This window comes from Opisthorchis viverrini, assembly GCF_000715545.1.
Source record: "Opisthorchis viverrini unplaced genomic scaffold opera_v5_63, whole genome shotgun sequence".
Lineage (NCBI taxonomy): Eukaryota > Metazoa > Platyhelminthes > Trematoda > Opisthorchiida > Opisthorchiidae > Opisthorchis > Opisthorchis viverrini.
In genome coordinates this window covers 1474558-1500536 of record NW_008751719.1, presented here as the reverse complement: position 1 = coordinate 1500536, position 25979 = coordinate 1474558, and the positions used below count along the sequence as shown (strand labels likewise).

General features: G+C 40.1%; 1 protein-coding gene across 1 annotated transcript; it reads left to right on the top strand.

Moving 5' to 3' along the window:
- Nucleotides 1–218: 218 nt before the first annotated feature.
- Nucleotides 219–13111, top strand: T265_13404 (hypothetical protein; the record flags this gene model as incomplete). The annotated part of the gene is made up of 5 exons (XM_009168712.1): nt 219–319; nt 4778–4976; nt 6733–6899; nt 10771–10957; nt 12790–13111. Coding segments are annotated over 4 exons (840 nt in total), but the record flags the coding sequence as incomplete, so codon positions are not given.
- Between the last annotated feature and the right edge of the window lie 12868 nt (nt 13112–25979).

Sequence of the window (25979 nt, the reverse complement as noted above, 5' to 3'; positions counted from 1 at the left end):
AGTCCAGTTTTTTCATTTGATCTGCAGGCACTGATGATTTTTTACACCAACGTTCTACCTCTATTGATATCGTAGTTGTCCTGTCCCTAGAGCTATCACAAGGTTTGTGTTTATCATTTGGTGACATACATCACCCCGACCAATCCGCAAAAGAGTATGTGTTGGAGACAAATATAAGTGGCCGGTAGGATGCTTGTACGGAATAAGTTCACCGTAGATTGCCCATGAAGACGAACACCATCAAGAAAGCAATGGAAACGTTCGAAAGATGTGAGATATAGAAATGAGGTCTCTTCAGTCAGAATAAAGTCACTTTGCTGTAAGTTTCCTGTCAAGTATTTTCTTTTCTTCAAATGATGCCATGTGTTTACAATGTTCTACTAACTTTGAGTGGAAGAAGTTTCAAACTCAACTGTTGCTCAGCTAAATGTTGCTTTTTGTTCAATCTAAGACTGCCACACCAAATATATTAGCTCCCGTTAGGAGATACTTTTACCTCTCCCGTCCACTTTGCATTTTCACTCAGATAAACTCCGGAAAACCTCGAATACATAAACAGGGGATGGTGTTCTGCATTTTGTCACACTGGAACACACTCTTGGTCGATAAGTACTCTGCTGACATAAGCACAACCTATCAATTTTTAATACGCCTAACAGGCCAACGGTATTACATGAAAGATGAATGATCGAAACCTCAAACATAGGTTTGCTGACGAAGGTTGAAGAAGGTCCTAAGCAAAATGATCCTGGAAACGTGCGGCATCAGTGTAGATGACATTTGACGCAGAAAGCAAACAACCTGAATTAACACAGATAACTCGAGGAACTGCCTGCTGAAATGAACCTAAAATTTGTTTTGTTCTGTACTTTCATGTATACCAAGAAATGGGGCCTTAAAGTTGGAGCCACGATTCATTGGATAACGCTGAAAATGCTACCGAAACGGATGTTCTTCCGAAAATAATTATTCTAAGCAATAAGTCATGATACCAGTCATGGACAAGAGAAAGCCCTAGTCTCTCGAGTTGAAGCACTTTTCCGGGATGATTTTGTTTTTGCTAGCGAAAGGTTGTAGCCGACCTTCGATATGATTGATCAAACCGCGAAATTAGCATGATATCGTCAGGTAGATCTGCTCTACTATCGTACACGGTAAAACGGATGAAGAAAGGATTCCCTTGCTGTTATTTTATACGCAACAGGAAATAAATTTTGCTATTATCCTATATCCCAAATGGCACAATATGTGTGCATTCATTTTCTGTCACCTGGAGCAAAGGTAAAACTTTACACTTCCGGATAGCTCCTCTCTTCCCTTACTGTTTCCCTAATTTTAGCAAAGCTTTTATTTTATCAATTTAACTGTCGGTCTTAACCGACTGGTCCAAACCAATTTCAGAAGACATCGTAGTAAAATCAACCACGGAGTAAAACATTATCAAATGAACTGCACCTTACTACTTTGATGAATGTAGGGATAAAAGGACGCTTCAATTAGAATTTTCTATACTTTGGGAAAATACAGTTCAGGTCTGAAAATTAGTGAGCAATATGTGACTAAATAGATCATGTCTAAGTTAGAGGGAGCCAAAAAACCTACTAAGTTATTGGCATAGAGCCACGAGTTTTTTGCTACCGTATTCCTGTCATTTTGTGTAGCCGTCACGTAGGTGCCACCGAAACATTTGGCAGGCATCCAAGCCTGAGATTATCCTACCTAGGATTAGTTTACGTATCTAAAATCAAGTAAGTTTATGAAAGTGTGGGAGTATCGTAAAATATCGGACAAAGCCCACAATATCATAGGACATTTGTGACATCCAGTAAAGGATAAAAAACGGGACTCGACGGACGCGTCGTCAAAACAACGCTTCCTCGAAGTTTATAGTTCTGATCCAAATGCGTTGAATGTTTTTTCGCTGAATACTATGGTTGCTTATGATGCTAAGAAAAGTGAACCAATTGTCATTAGATGTTGATTTTTTCAAGTTGGTTTCTAAAAGTGTTTTCTCTCGCGTAGTGTCGGAATGGTACAGGCGTGCTCTTGGGATTTGTCATCACCACGTATGAAGCCACCAGCGCCAGTAATACCACAAATGAAGTAGCAATGAAAAGACGTTCGCCAGCTTGAAATCAAATTACAGTCCTCACGTAATCCTTTCGAAGTTATCTCACCGATATGATCTGCTACTTTGGTACCATGTTGCTTGAGCTGCAAGAAAGTTCCAACTATCAATCAGTTTCCGCTATTACCCGGGAAATTAAAATGTCAGTAAATGTTTGCAACACCAGCGATCACCTATGTTGTCTGCTTTACGTTGGGAACAATGCACTGACAGAGAAACAAGAGGTAATTCACTCTAGTTTCTGCTATGAAGGCTTTTCAACCTGATAAACCCATAGTACCGAATGCATAAACTTGGTCACTGACTCTTAGACGACAACCTCACCGTTGCATCGAGTTCTGTTTGGTTCTTATCGTCAGCGACGTTTCTCCCATGCTTCTTCTGTAAATTTGACACACTCAAAAGTTGCAGCTTGTAAGCAACACCATCCTGATCAGTGTAATCGTGCAAATATTCGAGTCATCAATTCTGTATATTTTATTTACGGAAGCTACAATCAAAATTTGTTGTGCCTTCTCCGACTAATTGATGTGCTGACTAATGTAGTTGGGTAGGGAAAACATAGATTCTTTCACACTCCAGGTCTCACATATGAGACCACAATGTGTGATTAGACGCTTTAGAAAGACGTTAAGGCGCTGATGAATCGCTCCCACAGATCAACTCCCTCCTGTTCTCTTTTGTCAGCGGTTAGTGCCTACTGGTATCATGTTTTCGTGGGTACATAAATTTCTACTGTAACCACCCATGATATACGTCAAAATATACCTCCGTCAGAGCAGCTGAGCAACAGATTACCCTTCCAACTGAAATCTTGCCTCTCATTGTAGTTTGCTTTTGCTCGTTAGTGGAGTAAGAATCCCTTAAACGTTTTACTGGAGAACGTTTATTTTAAGTAAAGTCAGCCTATCTCGAAAAGTCAAAAGGCTACAACTATTTGGTGTCTACATGAGACCATCGGCAGTGCGCAGTTCGCACTCCAGGGACCTTCAGAACCCGCGACCTCTGGGCTAGTACCTGAACCGTTCAGCTACGAGTGGCTGATCAGCAGCGTAATCCTGACGCATTAAGACATCCTTCGATTATCGATTGTCTCCTTGACACACAACCTCCCAGATGAGATCTGTACTCTTAGTGTAGATTCATTATCTCTTTTGTGCTATTTATTGCGCAAACATGGTTTCCTTTTCTTACCAGCGCAAAGTTTTACAAAGCTCCTTGGAAAAATATTGCCTGGTGGAGGCCGTGTCGTTGGCTGTTTGGATGATAATTTCGTCAACAAATTCTGCTTGCCACCTTTAATTCTAGTAGAGAAAACAGATGTTTAGATAGTTTTTGGCAGTCACACAAAATTTCGACAATCTGATTGAACAACGAGCAACGCACCATCCGCCGAGCGTTTTTTATAGCCTTTCCTAAGGCTCAATAGTGATGAGTGCCTTCAATTTGAGGGAAGTCAAAAGTCATGGGTTCCGATTTTTAACCAAGTTAAGGTACCCTCAAATGATTCGTCTTTGTAGGGTGTCTAAATGGCCTTCACCTGTTTTTCCAGCAAAACAAATCCGGTTTTATTGCACGTTGTAATTTTCAGTTGGTGGCGCCATTCCGAGTATTCATACACATAAATATGGGTGGATAACTGTCGTAGAATCACTTTGGTAGAATTTTTGCTCGTGCGGTTGACTATAGTCTTATCTTGAGGCTATCCCAGCATCTGCTGAATCAAGTGAAACTCGTGTTCCTTTCACAGACAACTCAATGTTCAAACTATTGTACCCTTTCCCTGCCACTTTTTATGTGAACTTTTTGGAGAATGTCCAGGAAGATGCCTTGTGAAAACTCAATGATTACCTCCTCCAAGTGACTACGTAGACTTAGATTTTTCGTTACCTCCAGAAATGCAACGGGCCGCAAAGCACACGTCTGAGTAGTACCACACTAAAGAAAGTTTGCGTGAATTCCCCGTCACAGTTGATGTTATTGGCTGCTCCTCCACTGGGACGCTGGTGTTGCTAAATACCATCCATGTTGGTCACATGCTGTGGCTACAACCACAAACCTCACCGCACTCCACTATTTACATGAGACCACCATATCTAACAGGGAGGGTTGTGTTAGAGTCGGACAGGACCGACAAAAAGAGGCAAGGGCAGAAGTAAAATATCTACAAAATATGAATGCATAGACGACATTCTTTCTACTCAATCCAGAATAATAAATTTTCCAAATCAAACTGTGACAGCAAATATTGAAGTCTCAAAAGTTTACCAACTCACTGAACGTGGTGTGTAAATACTTTCATGGTGTCCTTGTGGTCCACTTTAGGCCCCAGTCAAGTAGATAACCAATTGAGACCATTTCAAACCATTGGACATTAAATTATATAAAGGTTTGTTCACACGCATGGGCAACATATTTCTGCTATGTGACAGAATGTCTTCCTCCGATAGAGGGCCTATCAGTAGCTCTCAGCAGACTGTTCTACACCCGACAAAAATCGACCATTTTGTAATAAAATGAAAAAATGGAGGAAAATGCCGCATTATGAAATCCTATTGAATATTCACTTGCATTTTGTAATAAACCAGTGTTATCGCTGTGTATAACTGCAAAGCAATTCAACCGCCTAATGAAACATTTTATCTCCAGCAACTCCAACTGTCTAACATCAATGGGAATGCACAATGACCAGTTGCTTCTGTTTTTTCATATCCTTCCTCCTCGGCACTATTTCAAATGCGATGGCAAACAACTGCACGCTGCTACCGTCTGATCTGTTAAATTGTGCACAAAAACAAGGGGTAGTGCGTTTTCCGGACGATGGCGCCGGATATGGCTTCGGATTTGGGTCGGTTCTTGATGTGGAAAACATGTGCAGGTAAGAGGGAATTTATGGATCCTCAAGGCCTTCACTTTGGGGGCTGATATGTATACAGATTTTTGAGGCATCTACAATGAAGAGGTTATGGCTGAATGAATCTTAAGAGGGTCATTAGACTGATATTTCCTCCCAGCTTGCATTTTAATACCAGAAATACGCACCCTTAATTAATCAATTTAAATGTGGCATTTAAGCATCTGTAAGTAAAACACTTAGTCTGGCAAGCCTTGTATGACCTTCTCAATTTCTTCAACAAAAGTCCACTCTCTTATAAAAGATAGCCCCGATCGTAACCATGTTTCCAGTATCTTTCATGAATTTGTAATTTGTCCCGAAACAGTTCGCGCAAACGGGAAATAATTTTCCCGGGAACGATGGAGGCCCAAACCATACAGGACGAATTGAGAGGCATTATATCAACTTTGACGCGTTTATCAACATTGCGAGTGCTGATACCAAAGAGAGAAACTTTAGGATAGACCGACATCTTCAACTAGTAGCTGGGTTAGATTATATTATCAGAATGTTAATGCTTCCAGCGAGGTCAGATGGGTAGATCTTAAAGGCCAAGAAGTGAGATTATGATTGTGACTGCATGTTGTTCGGGGAAAACAAGACCGAATTAACCTGTCTGATTAGAAGAGGGATCCCATGGTGTGTTCATTAGGGGGCACCTCTTTTTGAGTCAAGTTCTATTCAAGATAACCAAAAGTCCGTATCAAGCATGCAAACATCTTTGTGTCAAAGGTCAGCTGATTAAGTTACCTTGGCAGCCAACCGAACAGAGTTTACCAGGCAGTATTATGCCAGACGTGGGTAGCATGGCACTCTGATTGAGGTCGTTTTGTGCTCGCTTATCAGTCATGCACAAAAAGTCAGTTTCCTAGTGGTACCTCGTGCTAGTTTTGTAAAGCGGGCTACCGTATTTATGATCATAGCACAACAATCATGAAACTATTCTGATAAAGGATGCTATTTGAAGATCATTTCACGGACAGTGTATTCTACCGCCAGCAGCGTGCACGGAGAGCCTTAGATGCATTGGATACTGCTTGTAATCACAATAGATTGTGCTTTATGGTCCTACGATTTCATTAATGGAAATGATGGGGTATATAGAATAAACTCAGCGAGCAGATCGATAGATAGTGAGCTTACAGTGAGATTTATGAACAATCCATGCATCCGGATAGGAGGCTCAGACACAATGTTTCCCCAAAATGCTACTGTGACACAGCGATTAGTTAGACAAGTGATTATTTGCAGCTGTCGTCCATCCACGAATAAGTGAGCGAGTACAAATGTCGCCATCATATCAGACCTTTTTAATCCTTATTTAATAACACCAAGAAACATGACAGAAATAAGGTGCGGAAAACATAAGTATGCAGCACTCATTTATTTGTTCCAAAAACCGACATGCATTATCACTGACTTTCCTTAAATTGTAACGTAACCATACCGAAAAGTAGGTAAGTGTCGTTTAAAAACGTTATTGTACAACCCCTTAAATTATTTGCAATCCAGGCGTTGGCCAATCATGAAAAGATTATCGATAGCCGAGGCAGAGGTTGCTAGAACAACTCTTGTGAAACACAAGAGAGAGAGCCCTGTTTTGTCCTCCAACTCACATAAAATATCTTTAACGTAGTCTCACTAAAGGATACACTTGATCGTCTCTTCGCTAAAGCTCACCTGTCCCTGTTCCTTTCTTTTGTATTAGAACGAAGTGGCATTTAAATGTCTACGCCTGTGCTCATCAAACCGTGGTCAACCGGTGTGCAACTAATGCTGAATCCCACTTTCGTATGAGAATGTGGCAGTTTATCTTCGATGCCTCCAGATATACTAGGGCTGCCCACTACCTATGTCGACTGCACAACCTCAGCAGTAAGTCGTTTTGAGGTGCATATTTAGTTTTGTATCAGACATTGTGTTTATAGTGGAGAGAAGAAAACTAACTTGACACGTATGCCACCTGATTCCGATATCCCCCGGCGATTCGAAATAAAGAAGCACATGAAGTGGCTTGCCCATAAAGTTATTTCTCAGTAGAGATGTTTTATGGGTCTGTGTAGACTTTGAATAGCAATTCAAATGGACAGCCCTCAAATCACAACAAAGACAACTCCAAGTGTTCCTATAGATGTGCCACAGGATACGAAAACAGGGCCCAGGTTGTTCATACCATTCACAGGCTAGAATTGGCTGAAATGCAGACGGGTCAGTGCTTCAGAACAAAATCTCCACCTATGCTGTCCAAAGGAGGTACCGCATAGACTGGATTGAACAATTTAGTTAGCAAGTATTCAATAAAACTTTCCTGCAGTCACGCAAAAAATATGATATTTTACTCAATTAGAAACATTTTGGAATTTTAGCACCTTGAAGCAGTTGGTAACTCGCTCAGCAAGAAAAAAACAGCTTTTTTTGTTATTACTTTTACTTACCAGATTAAGCAGCTGTTTCCATCAGAGTAGATTTTAACAACAATCCACAATCGACTTTTAAAGTGACGTTGCATGGTAGGGTTGCTGTAACTTTTGCACTGCCACAATATACCTTCTCTCTGAACGTGGGACTTTTTAGAGCATTCTATGAGAAACATTGCCAGACTATTCACTTAATTTGGAAATCAATTTTTAACTTGATTGCATGCATGCCGTTTAGGCATTGAATAATCAGGATAATTCCCAAATCCCTTTTCAAAAATGTTCCAGTTAGATGGCATGGCGGATCAAGATTAACATGCACACAATAGGTATTTGTAGGAAAGGTATTTTTTATCCAATGACTAATTATAGCCCCATGGGTCCTCGTCATTGAGCAAGTAACAGTCTAAATCCATTTTAAAACATATGCATTCTGTCAAAATGCACTTATGATTGTATAAGCAACGGCAACTTGATAACGATTTGATTTGAAATTTGTACGCGCGGACTGGTGACACACGTTGAAAGGAGTTGTGCAATTTTCGGAAGATTATGAGCGAGGTATGTCGTAGAGCTCTGGTTCATATTTGAATGGCTATATTATCCAAGGATGGCTGACTGTGGGCACGAAAACATTATCTTCCATGTGGGTCTGAAAATACAAGATAGCTGGAATAGACACGTCAACAGCATAGTCTGTGGTCAAATCTATAGAAAGCTGCAAATCTATTGTCGCCCAGTAGTTATCCGGTTCAGTTTGATAATACGCAGTCGCCATTGTGTATGTGAAGAATACTCCCGGGAAAATGTGTATCATTTGGCTGGAAAGCAAAAAAAAATAGAAGAAAATTATAAAGGATAAAAGTCTTGTGGGTGGCCACGTTGCGAAGGTATCATCAAAAAACGTAGACAGCAAAATGTAACTGGCTGTGGCATACAGGCATGCTATCGTGACAAAAGACCATGGTAGTTTGTATAGCTCAGGTGGAATGTATATGAAATCATATGACTTAGTCCAAAGTTACCGGGTATTCCCTAGAAAGTGACTTGAATGATTTTGTAGATCTCAGCAGAATATACAGATACATTTGATCAGTAATCATGTAGACTGAATAAAGTGGACCAAATGCAGCTTCATGTATACGTTTAGTGAAAACGCGTTGCGGAACCACAATGTTAAACAACAACATGTTGGACTGGCTGAACCTTTCACAGCTCAAAGAGCACGAACAATCAGTTTGTAAGCAGAAGCTGCCGTGCAGACGGCGTCCTCCTCTCTTAAACTTTGGATTTACCTACTCTTGCTTTTTCACCCTTTTAAAAGCGCATATGATACGAAGTCGGCAAACAATAATACAATATGCGTGACGTCTGAAACAATGAAGTTTTATCAGTACTTTCAAGTTCACTAGTGGTTCTGAGGTCGGAAGAATATCTAGCTGTTTATAGCTCACAGATGTGACATGCAAACACGCCTGAATGTATCACATTTTTTAGTTGGGATAAATTATATTCTTACACAATCCACTGAAAAAAGCTCGTGCGAGTTAAGGCAGTTGAGCGGGTAGTACTGATGAGCAAACGGGCGGCTCGGCAATCTTTGCGAAAACATCTTGATGAAAAACCTCAAGCATTTTGTATCACTTTTTTGCTATCCTGCAATAGAGCATTTATTGAACGAATTGGTTTGCAGTTTCATATGCGTCTATGTTTTGAGAGTGCGATTCTTAAAAAAGACTATAAACTAGTGTTGAAAATGGTCTGTCCTTATGAAAACTTCTTGCAGTGTATTACACAGAGCCATCCACATGCTAAACTCAATTTCACTGTTGTAATTTCCCCATGACCGTTTCTGTTAAAGACAACAGCTCGTGTACATTAACTTACCATGGCATATGCTTGACTGTTACGTGGGTTGATGTTAATCGGAACGTGTAAAATTTGGTTTTCAGCCTCCAATCTCTGAACTGTTTTAAAAAGTAATATATTTTTTAGTGATCCACGTGTTACAAACGTTCTAGTCCTGGACTAGAAATCCCTCGCCTCAGACTAATGCTGGTCATTGTTGTCTAAATAAAAGTATAGCAACATTTGCTGGATTGAGTGCTACACCGAGAACATTTCTGCCGTACCATTAAAATAAAATGTTTCTTGGCAAGGTGCAAAGTGAGAACACGAGGAATAATGGTGTTTGGACCACGGCCATTCACACTATCGCTTAGTGAGCTCCGCCGTGCGCTTTTTTGACAAGTGAGTTAAAGCCCTCACATTTATCAATTATCATCCACTGGTTATTCGAATTATTCTGTTGTCATCGAGTCTTCAACTACAGGAGTACGTATTTTAAAGGAAATTACTTGTTCCGCCTCAAAACTCGGTATACATCGCCCAACGGAAGGAATACCTTTCTAGATAACACTGTCGTTTACTAGACATCCCGATATCGTACCATAAAAGCAAGCAATACGATTGGCCGCCTTCGCCCGTATAAACTTCCTGGACTTGTTCCTTCGAATTACTTCAGGGGCCAGGATTTGAATCCATATATGTATGATAGACAGAATATTGGAAGATAAATGGTATGCCGTGCTTTTAAAAGAACAGATAACGACCAATGTAAGCTTGACACTACACGAAACGGATGCTGCGCCGCAAAAGACTGTATGGCGAGATTAAAAGCGATCTAATATGTGCATGCAATGCAATTTCTTAATCGAAAACGTAATACATTGTTATATTTTTAATTTTTAGAAAGAGAACCACTCGTAAGTTTATTTAAAACTCTCTGACACCCCAAGATTGGTTTTCTGCTTCTGAAATTTCATGAAGGAGACTCAGTCCCGAGTCAACCTAATGTTCTACTTCAACCCAAATTGAACTGATTTTAAAAAATATGATCAGTTGCATATCAATTTGGTTCTCACTAAGGACTCAACTGAATTTCTAGCATAGAATATTTTTCAACCAAATGTGTTGTAGAGAGGCCACCTCAAGCTTCAGTTGGTACCATATTCAAGATATCGCAGCATATTTTCATAAAGAAAACTAGCCGCCGGTTTGCTAAAAGCACTTCAACGACCCTCGCCCGTTTTCACTTTTCATGAAAGAGATTCATTTAAGTGTCTCAAAAAAACAAATTTATATGCTAGTACGTGTTTTGCTCATCACGTTCGAACAAATATTTCTAGTCAGCCTTTTAACTCCCTCACGGAATCTTCCTAAAGCTGCTAACAAATGACTAGTCTGTACGAATGAGCTTTGCAGCGAATACCTTAAAGCGAAATTTGTTCATGTTCACAACAATGACACACATGCTTGCTGCTTTTCAGTTTTTCGGATGCATCGAGATTCATGCCTGTTACCTTACGAGCAACAAGTAAACGCCTGTTCTGAAGCCTACACCTCATTACTGGCAGCCACAACGCTTAGACTGGCTGTGAACAATCCATCCAATTTGACAAACGAATGGGCCTACGCTGATTATATGATTCAAGAACTAACAAGGACGTACTGCGTGTAAGCAATCGGCTACTGGTGATAAATTATTTTAACTAGCACCACACACACTACAACAAATTTCGCATACTTTACTATTTTCACGCCAACGATGTTGTTGGATGACGTATCAGAACTATTAAGTAAATAGTATAAAATTATAGAAAGCTAATTTCGTTAAGTTCGTTTCCTGCATGGCTTAGTGATTTGATTAGATGATTAGCATGTTACAATGATCAATCTAACGTTTATCTGTTTATCGCAGGACCGAATCATGGTGTACCGTCTGAGACTACTGCTAATGCGACACCTTATAAAAAAGCGACTTAGATTTTGGACAAAATTGTTGTCCCACGCTGATTTTATGAGCTCCTTTGTGAGAAATTAGGTATAATTAAACTATCCCGACAGAATAAATCCAAAGATGAATGGTATAAATTGTCTCCTTGACAGGAAACACGACACAAATTCGACAGCTTACTGCCAGCTTCACCTTTCTTGAGGTCGATTAGGAGGACTTAGTCCCAGGGTACTCAAATTTGCTTTCAGCTTGGAAACAAAATTACACGTGACTAATGAATAGTACTTATTCACAAACTACAAGGGCATTATAAGTTACAAGTTCAACTGTCTGCCAAGCGACGCTAAACGTCCGCAAATATATATATATATATAACAAAATTAATATATTTTTGTTCTCCATGACAAAAGTCTCAAAAACGTTACTTTTAATTTGAACCAATCAAAGGTTTTGCATAATTAGAGACCACATGCCAGTCTGTGTTGAATGCGCAATGTTGAGGCAAAAACAGGGTGATTTGAGCTGTGATGCGGTAACATCCAGCGCAGAACTTAGGTTCAAAGTTTTCGCGAAGGCATTTATCAGCGAGTTTTTGCCATAAGATAGGCATTAATTCGGAAAAGTCAGTCTCAATGACAGCGACAACTATTGTTGGTCCACGTAGGACATCGGTCTTTTCCCATAGCACACATGTTTTAACCCACTTACTGGCCTGTCGGTAATGTCCCCCAAATTATGTAGTCTAGTAACTGAAGAAACTAAATGTGTTTGACACATCAACCGTCGGTGTCCTGAATTACCAATGCCATGTTTTAATTTTTAATTTAATTTTAACTTTAATTTAATTTGATTATATCCATATTTCTCCTTCCTCAACACGTCCTGGTTCTCTAGCACATTTCCTAGTAAAAAAATACCTGCTTAAAGGTCCAGAATGTGAATAACATTACTGTCTTGCTGCATTTTCCTGATCTGCTTGTTTCTGATTAGCTGAATTTGCGACTTTTGCGTTGAGCAAGTTTTGGGCCTGCAACGCTGTTGTTTGAGGAATCCTTGTCGTCCCAGTTGATTTATCTATCATTTAAAACGTTTGGTGCTGGTCGAAATGTCACAGACTAAGCACTAATAAAAGAAACCAGTCACAAGTACATGATATCTATAGGTAAATTTGGGGAAACTACCTTATTAACACATAAGTAGACTGAAGTTAGTAAGTGTTATCGACTGGCCAATCTTCGTTTGTGTTGCTAGAAAGTAAAGCTAGTCTCTTCTGTGCTAGCATTACCGGTGGTTAAAGATATTATTCCCACTTGACGGTACTACCTACTTAGCCAGTTCTGGTTCATATCTCCTGGCTTGTCAATCTTATGGACAAAGAAAGATCAGGCTGTTCTGGAAATTGAAACGCGGCGTTTGTCTGCACCGTTTCCTTTGTCATAACTCTTTATAAGCTGACCACATTATCATTATCAACAGGCTCAAGTGAATTCAACAAATTACCTTTGCCACAGTTGGTTTTGTCCAGTCCACTCACTCGCTTTATCCCTCTCAGAGGAATCAAAGAGAAGATTCAGTGTGTGACCGCACGGCTTAAGGAACCATGTACGGAGGACGTCATCTCACTCGTTCGTAACTATTACAGAGAAACTCTCCCAGAAAACTGCCCAACACAGGCTGAGGAAAAGACACAAATATTTGGACCAGTCAAACGAACGACTAGCGGAACCTCGAACCCAAACAAAAAGATATTCCAGAACTCATATTTATCAAAGACCTCCCCATCCAAAGGAAAGTCTTGCAGATTCAGCATCAACTACAGACGGTATTTCTTTATTGGTTTAATTTCCGTTATATTGAAAGATACTCTACAAATTTGTATATAAAGTGGTACTTATTTTCACTTTTACTTCTGAAATAACAAGAAGAAAATCGACACACATGCGAATGATATTGGGATGCTTCTTGAAGGCTGACAATGTGTCCAACAAGGTCCAAGACTCACTCATTTCAGAATAATAATGTGTTTGTATTACTGGGATGTCAATAATGACAGATTAGTTTTTTATGAGTTGCACATCAAATTTCCATTTGGTCGTATATATGCACAGTTCAGTCAGCTTTAAGAACGTCGGAATAGCACGTTTAAATGATCCTTTTGTTGTAAATAAACTAATCTCTTTCTTATTGTCATATCCAAAAGTTTGAAAATACCTGAATGTTAACGAGAATATATCTAGTGGACTAATTCAAGTTTACTCAGTAAGTTGGGTTATAAGATCCCTACATGTCCTCTCTATACGTGCCTTGGACAACATCATACCATGGACAGTGATTCTGACACTTTCATTCGTTTGATTCATGTCCATGCTTTTGTCGTAATTCTCAAATGAAGTTTCCACCTAGAAAACTGGTTGTTAGAATGCATCACAGCATAAATCAAGGTAAGACAGTTACACCGTAATTACGATGCGTCTTATTTGGACGCCTTCAACAACCATTGTTCACCGTTCAGTGGTCTCAAACTGGCAAGTATTTTTCTCACGTTTCTGTGGGGAGTAGCAATGGTGACACATTTAGGGTATCAGTGTTTGGTGGTAGCCAAGAAGGATGATCAAGAACCACCAACGACAAGCGCAGCAAGACACGTGACGATTAAACTGAGCTTCACAGGCAGTTATGGACAAATATTATTGCTTTCCCCCGATTATTCAAAGTGAACGTATCTGATGTAATAGATCTCAGTTTCTGAATGTAGTTGTCATCTCAGTGTGATTCATTCCTAGGTTTAATACTGGTATCATTAGCAATAAAATATCCACCAAGTCTATTTGCGCCAGTATATGACCAACCGGTAGATTGTTTTTGAAAAAAACCTTATTGATCCTCATTCTTCGTCCGTTTCATGGCTAGTTTATCCATTTTATTGGAGAAGCAAAAATTACTTTCGTCCTCTGAAAAGACCCTCCGAATTTCGACTTGCCTTGTCGAAAAACTGAACCGAAGAATGCGAATCATCCATGACACCCGGGGGAAACAAACCAAATTTCGTGGTATAATTCTGAGAAAGTCTATCATGAATCAACTTTGTGTTTAGTACAACGGCCATGATTTAATATCTTCCATGTGTCATTCTTGCCAATAGAGTTAACACGGTCCGCCGCCAATGTATCGAAGAAAAGCCTGTTTGGCAACCACGTCACCGGTCAAAGATTTAGTTATCTGGTTGTTATCCCGAAAATTTACTCTGTAACAATATCATTTAAACTTTTTTGTGCCATGCGTACTACTTATGAGCGATTTGTCATTGCACAACTATATCACAGCTGAATGTGACGCTTCTGTGTTAGCCTTGACCACATTCTCGAGAAAGAACGTGAAGTTTGTAACTTCAAGCCTTCAGCTAACCCAAACATTTATGCTGTCAAAATAGTAAGGCAAGTATTCTAATCCATTACAGTTTTCCTATGTAGCGAACCTTAGTGAGATTCCCATTATTAAGATAAACAGCCTGGGATAAGTTACGTCTAGAGTAGACTGAGTTGTTTATGTAAACACAAGTCTTTATCGTATTCCTCGGTAAAAAAAATTCGGATAATACGAAAATCTAGAGGGTTACATTTTTAAACAGAATTTAATGGCCACTTGAGAACAGCACTGTTTTTGAACACTCAGAAATTCCAATCCGTTGGTCTGGCGTTGTGTTTGGTGCCATTCTTTTCACTAGAAGCCTCTGTTACACCTATTCAGACCAGCAAATCTGTCCTGTATGCCACCGCAGCTACGGTAAAACAGATCGGCCACATGGGAAACAGCCTGAGTGGAAAAGTCCTGAGAAAAGTTGTGAATTTACAATGCCAGCGGGCCTAGGCCTACTACCAACTGTCAATACCCTTAGACTTTTCACACCTTTTATTACAGGCTTTCGCCGGCTTTAGAAGTCAAACGCTGTACCGAAACCGATTTCGCGCAAACTGTTTGAATCATCACAACCGTGCATGGCGGAACCGTCGTAAGACTAATGTAAGGAATAAACCATAAGTTTATATTGTTTTTAGATAAACATGCTTGTATATAGCTTTATTTATTTGTACAGCTGCATCCCACACTGTGGCCACGGTTTTTGGCCTATGGTAGTGAATTACCGAATCGCTTTCTGCGTCAACGAAGCTGAGATGGTCACACGACAAGTAAAGCTCAGTCGTTCACCTAGCATTCACAGTCAGTAAACTGAAGGCGAATATTCAGTAGATTGATTTAATCCTTCGGCTATGCCTGCTGTTGTGACAAATGCTGTGTAACCATGTCGTGGATGTGGTTTGGATTCGTGGATTTGAGAGAAAAAAAATATAGCATCAGTAAAATGTGAGACTATTGTCTTGTCATTGCATTGCGTTTGTAAAAGAAAACTGGGATAAATCCTGCCAAGAATATTTTATTCGCCTTCTTATAGATTTAATTTAAGGTAGCTGATCGAAGACGATTACCTCCAAAATATGGTATGTTTTGGAATGGACGTCACTCATGGTCATCCAGTTTTGTGTTGACCTAGAATTACAGCCAGTTCGAGGATGTAAACACTGCAAAAATTAGCTGATATCTAGAATGTTCTGGGCCTAATTCTCTCCCGTATTTCTCGCATGCGTGCTGCCGTATTATGCAAAACCATCTGTAGAACACCTGCTTACCTCCAAATACAGCGTATACTTGGTAATTGACCAGGTAGCTGTTGATCTGTTCGCCAAGCTTGGCACTTGATTTGCAAACGTTTCGTCACCATTCGAGGAGACATATTCAGTGCGCACATCTTCACAGCGCACTGCCAAGCTCGGCGAACAGATCAACAGCCACCTGATTAATTACCATCCAATACACCCGAGCTACCAATATTTCAACACATTACCAACAGCGTATACTTTCCATAACATACAGTTTAACAATCGCTGCCAAGATCTGTATATTGTTGACGAGTTCCTCAAAATAACGTCAAATGCTCTTTTACACTGGTTAGTAATTTCCACCATTGAGGCAGATATCAACAATTCGGAATATATGCTAAATAATTTTTTAAAATCCTGAGCCGAGTTATAATACCTGTTGAAAGTTAATTAGATTTTCAGCTCGAAAACAAAAGTAAATTTTTATTGTTCGATTCGTGCCAAATCTCTCAGCATCGATGAATGCACTAAAGTGCAAATCGCTGTATAATTCATCTCGCCGATGAGCAAATTAGTAGATCATTTCTTACCTTTTTCTGAAAATAAACGGACGCGCAAGCTAAAGACGAGGGTAAGCGTTTTTATCACTAGCAATGGGGAAAATACTCAAGCATTAAAATTTAATCCTTTTCAAGTGGACAAACGAAATTTCTACGTCTCATTCCGCGTCTTAATCTAATGTGATGAACATCCCAATGTAATTTAATTTCCAGTTGGTAAACTGAGCTACCCAGTTGTGTGAAAGCATACCGACACATAGTTTCTTCAACTAATTCTCAACGTAGACTAAAAATTGGCAGAAATGCAACAAAACTTCAGCAAGAATAGTTTGATGAAAAGCAGAAACTCAATTGCCTAATTCATTAGGCTAAGTTGCTTTTGAGCAACAAATCCGTAGATTTCCTGTTCAGTATTCAGCGGATTATTATTTAAAATTTTCTTTTTCTACAAAGAACGTTGAAGAACACACTAAAGAGTAAAACGGTAACGACTCCCTTACATTACGTAATGCTGTCTGGAAAGACACATCTAGTAGACAATATGAGACAATTTTAAAATTCCAATAATTATTTTGAAAATGTGGTTAATATCTGTCTATGACCAAGATCTGATATCCCCCGAATTGCTGTTCAGTCCCTGTTGGGAAAAAGCCGAAAAACGCGTTTCTTTAACAATTAAAAAATTCCGGCTCGTGACCTCCCGGTTAAGATTTGAAGAACTTGCATTTTGGCCACGAGGTATCAAACACTGTTGGGGGTGACTGGCAATTCACATCACGTAGTCGCATATTGATTAGATTTTCGCATGAGGAAACGCACAAAGAACTCAACGGATCCATTATTTTTTTTCCAAGTTTCTTCACGAAAAGCGTGAAGATAGTTTGAATCCTTCATCAGAATTTTCTTTTCTGAGAGGAACTGCTCTGTTTCCATAGAGCACCAGCAATAGCGCCTCGCTGGGGGTCATCCGCTTTGTACACTTTAGAGATCATCCAAGGGACCGACACTCCCCAAGCAGTCTACACAGCGTCTTTGAAGGAAATAAATGGCCGGTTTTGTTTGGATTAAACAAATCGACTAACAAGGATCCAGAGAGGCAAGTTGTAGTTTTACTTTTTTGTAACTTATTGTGTCAGACGGTGCTTTCATGAATCCACCGCAAGACGCAACGGGATATTGATGTTCTAAGCAGATCTGCAAAGGCAGAAGAATAATACACCACATATAATGTATAAGTTCTGCGGCCTTTACCTGCAGGAACTTGTTAACTAGTGCAAAGATTTATGGTAGTTAGAAGAGAACTATTCATGCGTCCAGATTTCTTCTAACGACTCAAACGCATACCAAGAACGCGCTGAGAATTTGCTGATGACTGGTCTTGGCCGCTGTTCTGACGATATCGGCCTGGAAAAATAAAATTGGTCTCTCCGTGGTACGTCTCCCTCAGTTTTTGCTAAAGTGCAACACTACATAGGCCTTGCCAGATAGAGAACCCCCTCTTGTTAGCGAGGTGGTGTCCCTCTAAGAGGTCTTTCGGGTTTGTTTGACTGCCAAACGTGCACGGTCTCTTCGTATGGTGACGAAAAGTTTTCAATCAATTGCCGAGCTCGGCTAGATCAACATCCACTTGATTAACAACCGATAAGCTCACCCGAGCTACCAACTGCCGGAATATATTCATTTATTGAGTGCTCATCTTGATGACAAGGATGGTACGCAACCTGATTTTTTGAAATATGGTATAACGGTTCTAAAACAAGAGGAATCGTGGACTAGGTTAATAAGGCGATGTTGATACCACACATGACAGACCGGGAGGAATGCACAATCGAATGTACGCAAGGAATCCCGATATTTATAATCTGCCTGTGGCCTCATGAAATATTTCTGGGTGACAGGCGAAACGAGTATTTTGATGAACTTTTCGCATTCAGTACATACCAGGCCAAGGTGATAGGAGACGGATTAAATCTATCGATTGTCAGGTTTTTATTTATGATATCGGCCACGTGGGCACATATGCATGCACAATTTCAGAACTACTGCTTCACAGGTAATCCACAAACTGGGGCCTTATTACGCTCGAACAATTCCGTTTATTCAGCTTCAAACGACGTAGAAAGCGTCTCCCAGGGTAACGCCCACAGCCTACTTCATATTGGCAACACGACAGATAATATTAGGTGATTAGTTCGGAAAGCAAACGAAAAGCGAGTCAAAAATCAACTGTCCCAAATTCACACGGATTGGATGAAAAAGCTGCATTTCAATGATTCCTGTGGTGAAAACCTCGGCCCACTAGAGCCATCGGGCTTGAATAAATCACCCACTATGGAATAACTATCATAATCATCATAATGAATATCTGTCCCCGAGAACTCGTAGACGAATTTTTCTCCATTTTTTGGAGTGACGGTCACTTAATTCCTCACAGTGGGATGGGCAATTCGGTAATCGGGAGTTTGGTGCGAGAGATTAAAATCGGAAACCTGATAACACCCGTGTTCCTATGCCCCCCCCCGGTTCAGATCAGTGACGGAAGGCTTCGAGTGACTAAGTGTGCGGAATTCACTCACGAATTTACTGTGGACACTCGTTTTGATTCTAAGCTGGACATGGCCCTTCCTACTAAGTTTTTCTAATTACCAACCGCAAAAAAGTAGATCCTCTGGCAACCAAAGCCCAAGTTTCACCTTTCCAGCTTTATTAAAATATTCCTGATGAGTGTGGTGAAAGATGAGCGAAGCAACTCATCGCAGTATGATAACCACCCATTCCCGTAACTCTTTTTGGTAAACCACGTTTGGACTTTTTAAAAAATTTCAAGGGGATAGCGGTTTTTTGTAAAAAACTTAGTGCCCTTGTCTGCTTGGATAAAAATCTTACAAACAGAATTCCAGAACCCTTGTCTGACTATCTAACCGTTTGTTGCATGTTGTGATTCTGGAGGCTGTCATATTTCTTTCATTTTTATTTCTGATAGAATTAAGGTACTCGTAAACGGATTCCCAAAGCCTCTGTAGGGTTAGTGGAAAAACGGCATCTTGTCTCATCGTCCACCTAATTGCTGATCGCATCAATTTACCGGATTATTTATGTCCTTTTCGTTGGCTTGATAAATTGCACTTTTTGGAATCTCCGCTGCGGAGCTTTTGACAAGTGCCGGGATGGGCGAATGTATCGTACGGAAGTTTACCACGAAATTGTTTAGGACTAAGCAAGACAGTATTGGCGATGCTCAGGTTTACTCAAACATACGTCCACGTTTATCCACTCAAAAACCTCGAAGAAATCTACTGAAAATTACGGTTGGTGCAGTTAACCCCGTAATGTGATTGTCCCAGTACAACAGATCGACGTGAGACTCGTTACTGAGAAGACATTCTGCCTGAAAGATTCAGATAAGCGCGACAGATAAGCATGAATTTCTGAAAGTACACCCGTGTAGCAACCAACTCGTCAGAGGATTTACTCATTGCTCAAAGTCACTTTGACAGAATACACACAAAGAGTGCCCCCTGGGTTCTGTGAAATCTTCACAAACGCTGGTAAAACGAACGACTTGGAAGAAGTAATGACAAAGATAAACCCTTATGTAATCTCTTCACCGATGTAAACTGACTGGAATTGATCACTCGTTGATTTTAATCAGAAACGTTTGACCGAGATACACGCTCCAACCAGTCTAAACATGGGTTCATGTATGCTGGCGAAAAGTTGATCCAAATGTTTTCTCAGTGTTTCTCAGTTGATAGCCAAACTTTAATTTACCAGATCCCCATCCCAATTTATATCCTCTCTTATATGCAGCCGCTGATGTCTTGCGCAATTCATGGGGCATTCAGCCGTTGGAGCATAAACATAAGTGAATCTATACGCTGGCGTCGGATAAAATGTTACTGATTACTTTGATGTCTAACAACGACTCAACTAAAATGCCTATTTATTATACCAATGGCGTAATATGTCAAACGGATTTTCGTTTTTTGTTTGTATGTTCTGCTTACCGTGAATATATTCGGGAAATAATGTATCAAACTCACCCTTGAAAGTAGGCACTTGAAAGTTTCTAAGTATTTTGGTCCCTATCACAAATGAATGCAATATCGTTCGTTCTCAGGAAAATTTGAGAAAGCACAAAATTTTGACTCGTTCATCTAGACCACGGATAAGGAAAAGGTGAAGCTAATGATCGGTGCATAAATCGACGTTACTGAATTACAAGAACGCTAGCTTCAGACGCGGCCAGTAAATCTGAGGATTATTTAAGTATCATTTATTTTTTTATTTTTTTTATGAAGTAAACCTTACCGTACTGTAGGATAACTCGATAAATTTTCGCGGACCACAGTTATATCATCATAAGCAGGAACCATTCTGTGATAATAACAAAGGCATTTTCCCAAATGCCGTCCTCAAAATGACCCACCTACATGGACATTTGGGCCGTCATTTCCCCCAGCTGTCAAGCGGTGCCTGTCATATGTGTGCAGTGCATAGTGAAGATAAACCAAGTGGGTGACTTCCTTGGTTGGCCTTTTTATTCTGGGATATAACAGAAGTGCTCGATTATTCTTTTGACAGCTTATATAATGAAGTTTGAGGGTGTTCTTTTTGATCGATTATGTGACAACATGTGTATATTCGGAGACAACCGGGTAGGAATCGAGATTTATCGCAACTTTGTCAGGAAAAAAGTAACGATTATCAGATGGTTTTGAGGCCATGTACATCACTGTAGGTTGTCATTTTGCTTTTGTTCTCACGGTTACGACCGAATGAAACAAGGCCGTACCGGTTGTGTATTAATTTATTGTGCGAACTAAATTTAGCAGACGTTTAACAGTACGAATCTACCCATTAAAGGACTCGTCAGTATGTCACAACTCAAGCTCAGACATCTGTCAGTTCCATCCGCTTATCACTGAGATTCATAAAAGCGTGTGAGGTGCTCCTAGTACCGAACAAAAGTCTTCTTTAAGTTGCCTCACTAAGGAGGTGATATTTTAGTTACTCTTGGCAGTTAGTTGCGTGGTTTCCAAATTCAACCATACAGACTTAACCAAAAAACAAACCAAAAGGAAGTTGCATGCCTTAAAAACAGAAAAAACGAATGGTTTCCTTTGATGATATACGATTACACGGATCATTAAACAACGCAGACCGAATCAGTCTTTCCCCAGATTCTATTTGTTGTTGCTCAGTGGAATGAGATGTCTTACCGGGCCTGCAAACCAATCCTTATGTTGCAGGCACGTTAAGTGTTGGCATTGCGCTTTCAGTGTTCTAAAATATCGCAAAGTAACAAAAGGTCATCGAGATCGATGGGTGGTTAGGGTAGATAAACCATATTGATGGCAAGTGAGAGAGCTACTTCCATGTCAAGTCTCTTGAACCTGCCTCATAAAGAGCTGTTTTAAATGTACCTCGCGAAGAGAAATAACCTTACCCACTTTCTTCTCATAACACCAGAAGGGACAGGCCACCTAAGGCATTTATGAATTGAGACAAGACAAACTTTGCTGTGAAACTGGCTTAGTTTAGTGCGGCCCACATGTAATAGCAATAATATTAGTTAACACTTGTTTTTGCGTGCTCCTTTAGCCTTTGCACAATGGCGTGCGATCTACGGAGCAGGTAGGAGTCTGTAGAGAACACCTAGAAAACACCACAACCATGAGTATTTGATTCCTAAAGCTCAATACAGCCGAGCTGGCTGCACTTTTTTATATTAGTACGGTGTCAGAGTCCACCCCAAAACTCTAAAGAAAATAAGAGTGAACAATTGGCCAAATTGTAGCGTCTGATAGAGTGAGAAAGAATAGTTTAAGCAGACAATTAAAACTTAAGCACATGCCTCGATAATTTGTTTTTAAAAGGCTTCCATTCTTTTAAGACAATGCACTGAGTGTTTGTTCATTCACAGTTTACTACTCAGTTGCCCCTCACTTAGAAATCGTGCCTTCAAATTGAATTTCTGGGTCAGTCTATTGATGACGCCATATATTTTTCAAAGTTTGTTGCTCTATTCCTGATTTTCTGTCGTATCCGAATTCACCCTATTCAAGTTTCGAAAGCTGACGAAAACATGGTGGGTAATATCAGTGGAAATCCAGATTCGCGCACTGAAGTTCGTATTTAAGTGAAAACACGGCTGCCTCATTAAAACACTTTTCCTTTACTTCGAAGATAATTTTAGTTATTTTTCGTCAACAAGAGTAACAAGAGAGAAACTGGTTTAAAGTTGTTTCCTGAGATCAGTCCTGCAAATGCAAAGCCTAAGAACTGACGATTGTGTGCTTAAATGACGCCAGAATCGGCGCTGACTTCGCCAGAGCACTTTACTTCCCGTCAGTTAACTGGACTCAGGTAATGGGTAATTGACACAACGTAGAGTCTGTGGGTATCTAGCTCTGCAGCTAATCCATCACAGGTTAGCAGATTTGTCTCATTGCATTGTAAACACTACAAATTTTGAATGGAACGATTACCCACGTTTTAGTGCACCCTGCCGTTCCGGGGTGCCTTGGAGTATTTTTACAGTACATCTACTTTGCGTGACCAAAGCAGACGCGTTTCTTCACTTCAAGCATTTTTAAATAAAGCAAACGACATAATAAAGATGACTTTGTTAGACAAAAAACGGTAACTTCACCTGGGGTTGAAACAAACGTCAGCGGTCAAATATTTCATGAATCCTAAGGTCGCACACTCCAAGTGGCAGCTTCACGACACAAAGCGGACCACAAAAATACCTGACTGCGTTTACATGCCCTAGTGCGGCACTGAAAAGGCAAGGTGAAAATGAAACGTTTGCTTTTAAAGTAATATCGTGAAACTAGGACTACGTATGCGTTCGCTCAAGGTGATAAACTTGCAAGGTACAAATTACTCTTTCGTAACGTTTAGTCCCTTGGCCTTAATAGAACGCGACCAAGGGGAAAAAACACAACAGGACTGCTAACACCAGCCATTAGCGTTCAAAATGGTGAGAGTCTCCGGACAGCCATCACTCGGGTAGGATTCCAGTCAGCAATACTTTACTTGCCTAACGGCGGGTATCCTCGACTGCCCACATCGATCGGCTATTGGCTGTTTACAAATAGAGTCCAAACTTGTAGACTTGTGGAAGTGCGCACAATGCGAACTAAGGATCAAGCGTCGACTTTTGGTTTTATTTGAACCAGCTCAGTTAATTCCAACCGCAATCGGTTCTGCTACGTGAGATCCACTATCCCGTTGAACAAAAGGATCCAACTGGTCAAGCTAAATTAATTGTGGTATTTTGGGTGTATAAAAACAACGCATGTCATAGTTTCGATTTTTAACAAATGCCAGAAATCTATCAGGAAATAGACATTGTTATTAAAACACGGAACTCGATGAATTTTCGTCGATATTTGAGACAAAATTGTGGAACCTTGTCATCTACCACAATCGTTTATGGTTCCTCCCACCTTAGGCTTTGCACCACCCTATCAGAGCCATCACGTCTTTTAATCCCTTTTATGATTCCATTTTTCATCAAGCACCTCAAATGATTCACAGGAGCACCAACAGCTCCCTTTACTGCTGTTTTGAAGCTTTACTTTGGTTTCCTGGATTAAATAAGCGTACAAAAATGACTGTCTATTTCTATGAAATAATTCGCTATAATATTTGTCGACAAACCTTCTAAATGTTGGTGTTGATGCAAGAATACATCCCGAAAGATTATCTTGAAAAGCTTCATTGAACTCTTGTCATTATGTTCGAAGGCAGAGTATCTGACCTTCTGATATACAAGGAGTTTGGCACCTTTGGTTTGGCACTTGAAACGGAACAAGTTGATTCGTCTGACTCCAGAGATTGGGTGTATTTAGATGCTGAGTTGCCACTGAATCGTGTAGGCCCATCCAGCATTGATGTATAAAATGCATCAGAAAGCTTGCATCTGCTACATCCAACATGTGTTTTACCTCGCCCAGCGCTGCCAGTGAAATAACACTTACCAACGAATTTCGAGAACGTGAATTATTTTGCTTGATTTTCTCTGAACACAAACAAGATGCACTAGTTTCATGTATCGAAACACAAGTTAAGCACCCTTGGTATTCGCACCATGGTGCTAGCTTAGATTCGGATTTTTATTTGTTGTCAGAGAATATATACGCCCTGAATAATGTTTTTGGACATTATTTCTCCTTCAAGGCCTGAGTGGACTATTTTCATTCCTTTGTATTTCACTGAACATCTGTGATATGGTTCCTCTAAGTTGACAGCGGGAAGCTTCCGTCCTACGCTTCCATATTATGCATGAATGTAAACGCTTGTCAGGATATAATATTTGGTGTCAAAACCACAATCCCGTCGCTAAAGCGGTCACTCTTAGTGTGTAATTCTGTCCTGTTTTGGAGTTCTCAAGGGTTTATTTAGCAAACCTTATGCACCCCGAAATTACATGAACGACGATAAAACAAGTCATTCCTGGTGATCATCATGACTTTTAACGATGACTGATTAATTGACGTCATGCATACTTTTGGAAATTGCTGTTTTCAGTGGGATTCCGGGTAGGTATCCGATTATGCGACGTCTTGTTACGTTAAACAGCTGGATTAAAATTGTGGGTGGGAGAACAAACTTTCTTACTTTTCGATTCCAAGGGTTTTCCTTTGCAAGCTAACCGATCATCGGATGGAAAATCTGTGTGCATCCACTTCCTTGGGTCATGAGATGCAGCTGAAAATGCACGTATCAGATGGTCTGTTTTGTTGGATGACCCCATGAAAAACTGCTGGTTACAGGCTATTAGTTTGCTGCAAATCATTCTTGCAGACGACCCATTCGGTCTCTAACTCGTTCTAGCTTGAGAGGGCCCTAGTAAATCTTAAATCATGCTTAACCCGGTTTTGAACGGGTTCCATTCACTCGGACAAACTCACGGTCGAGTGTGTCAAGAAAACCACGGAGTAGCATGCCACTAGTGTACTGAAGGGAGTTTTATCTAAATAACTGTAAGCTAAAAAACAGGTAATCTTTGCATTTGGGCTTTGGAAATAAACTGATTCAGTTTTTGAGTATATTGTCACAGTCCTTGAGAATATATATTGAGGAAATAAGAAAAGGATGTCATCCACTTTTAAATTACCGTCTACAACACGAAGGTGCACATAAACTTAATGTGCGTTAATTGAGGTATAATGTCCAATCAAGAAGGACTTGTGTCAATATTGCTTAAAAGTTTGAAACCCATGTGCAACTTTATTTCGCCTCCCAAAAAACTGTAGGTCGTGGTCAGATAATGCAGTCTACGGCATCGTTTTATTAAAGCCACCATGAGTGGTACTCATACGTCTGTCATATCCTGCAGCTTTTTCTCAGCTTACGGCAAAAAGAGTCTTGAAAAATAAGTTTAGCACCAGTGTACTACGGATTTTGAACTTCCATATTCGAACTAGCAAAGCATGTTGCCAGTTGTTTAGTCTAGGTAACTACCAGCCACTAGACTATGTACCAACTCTGATCAGGTATACCTAATCCTCGAA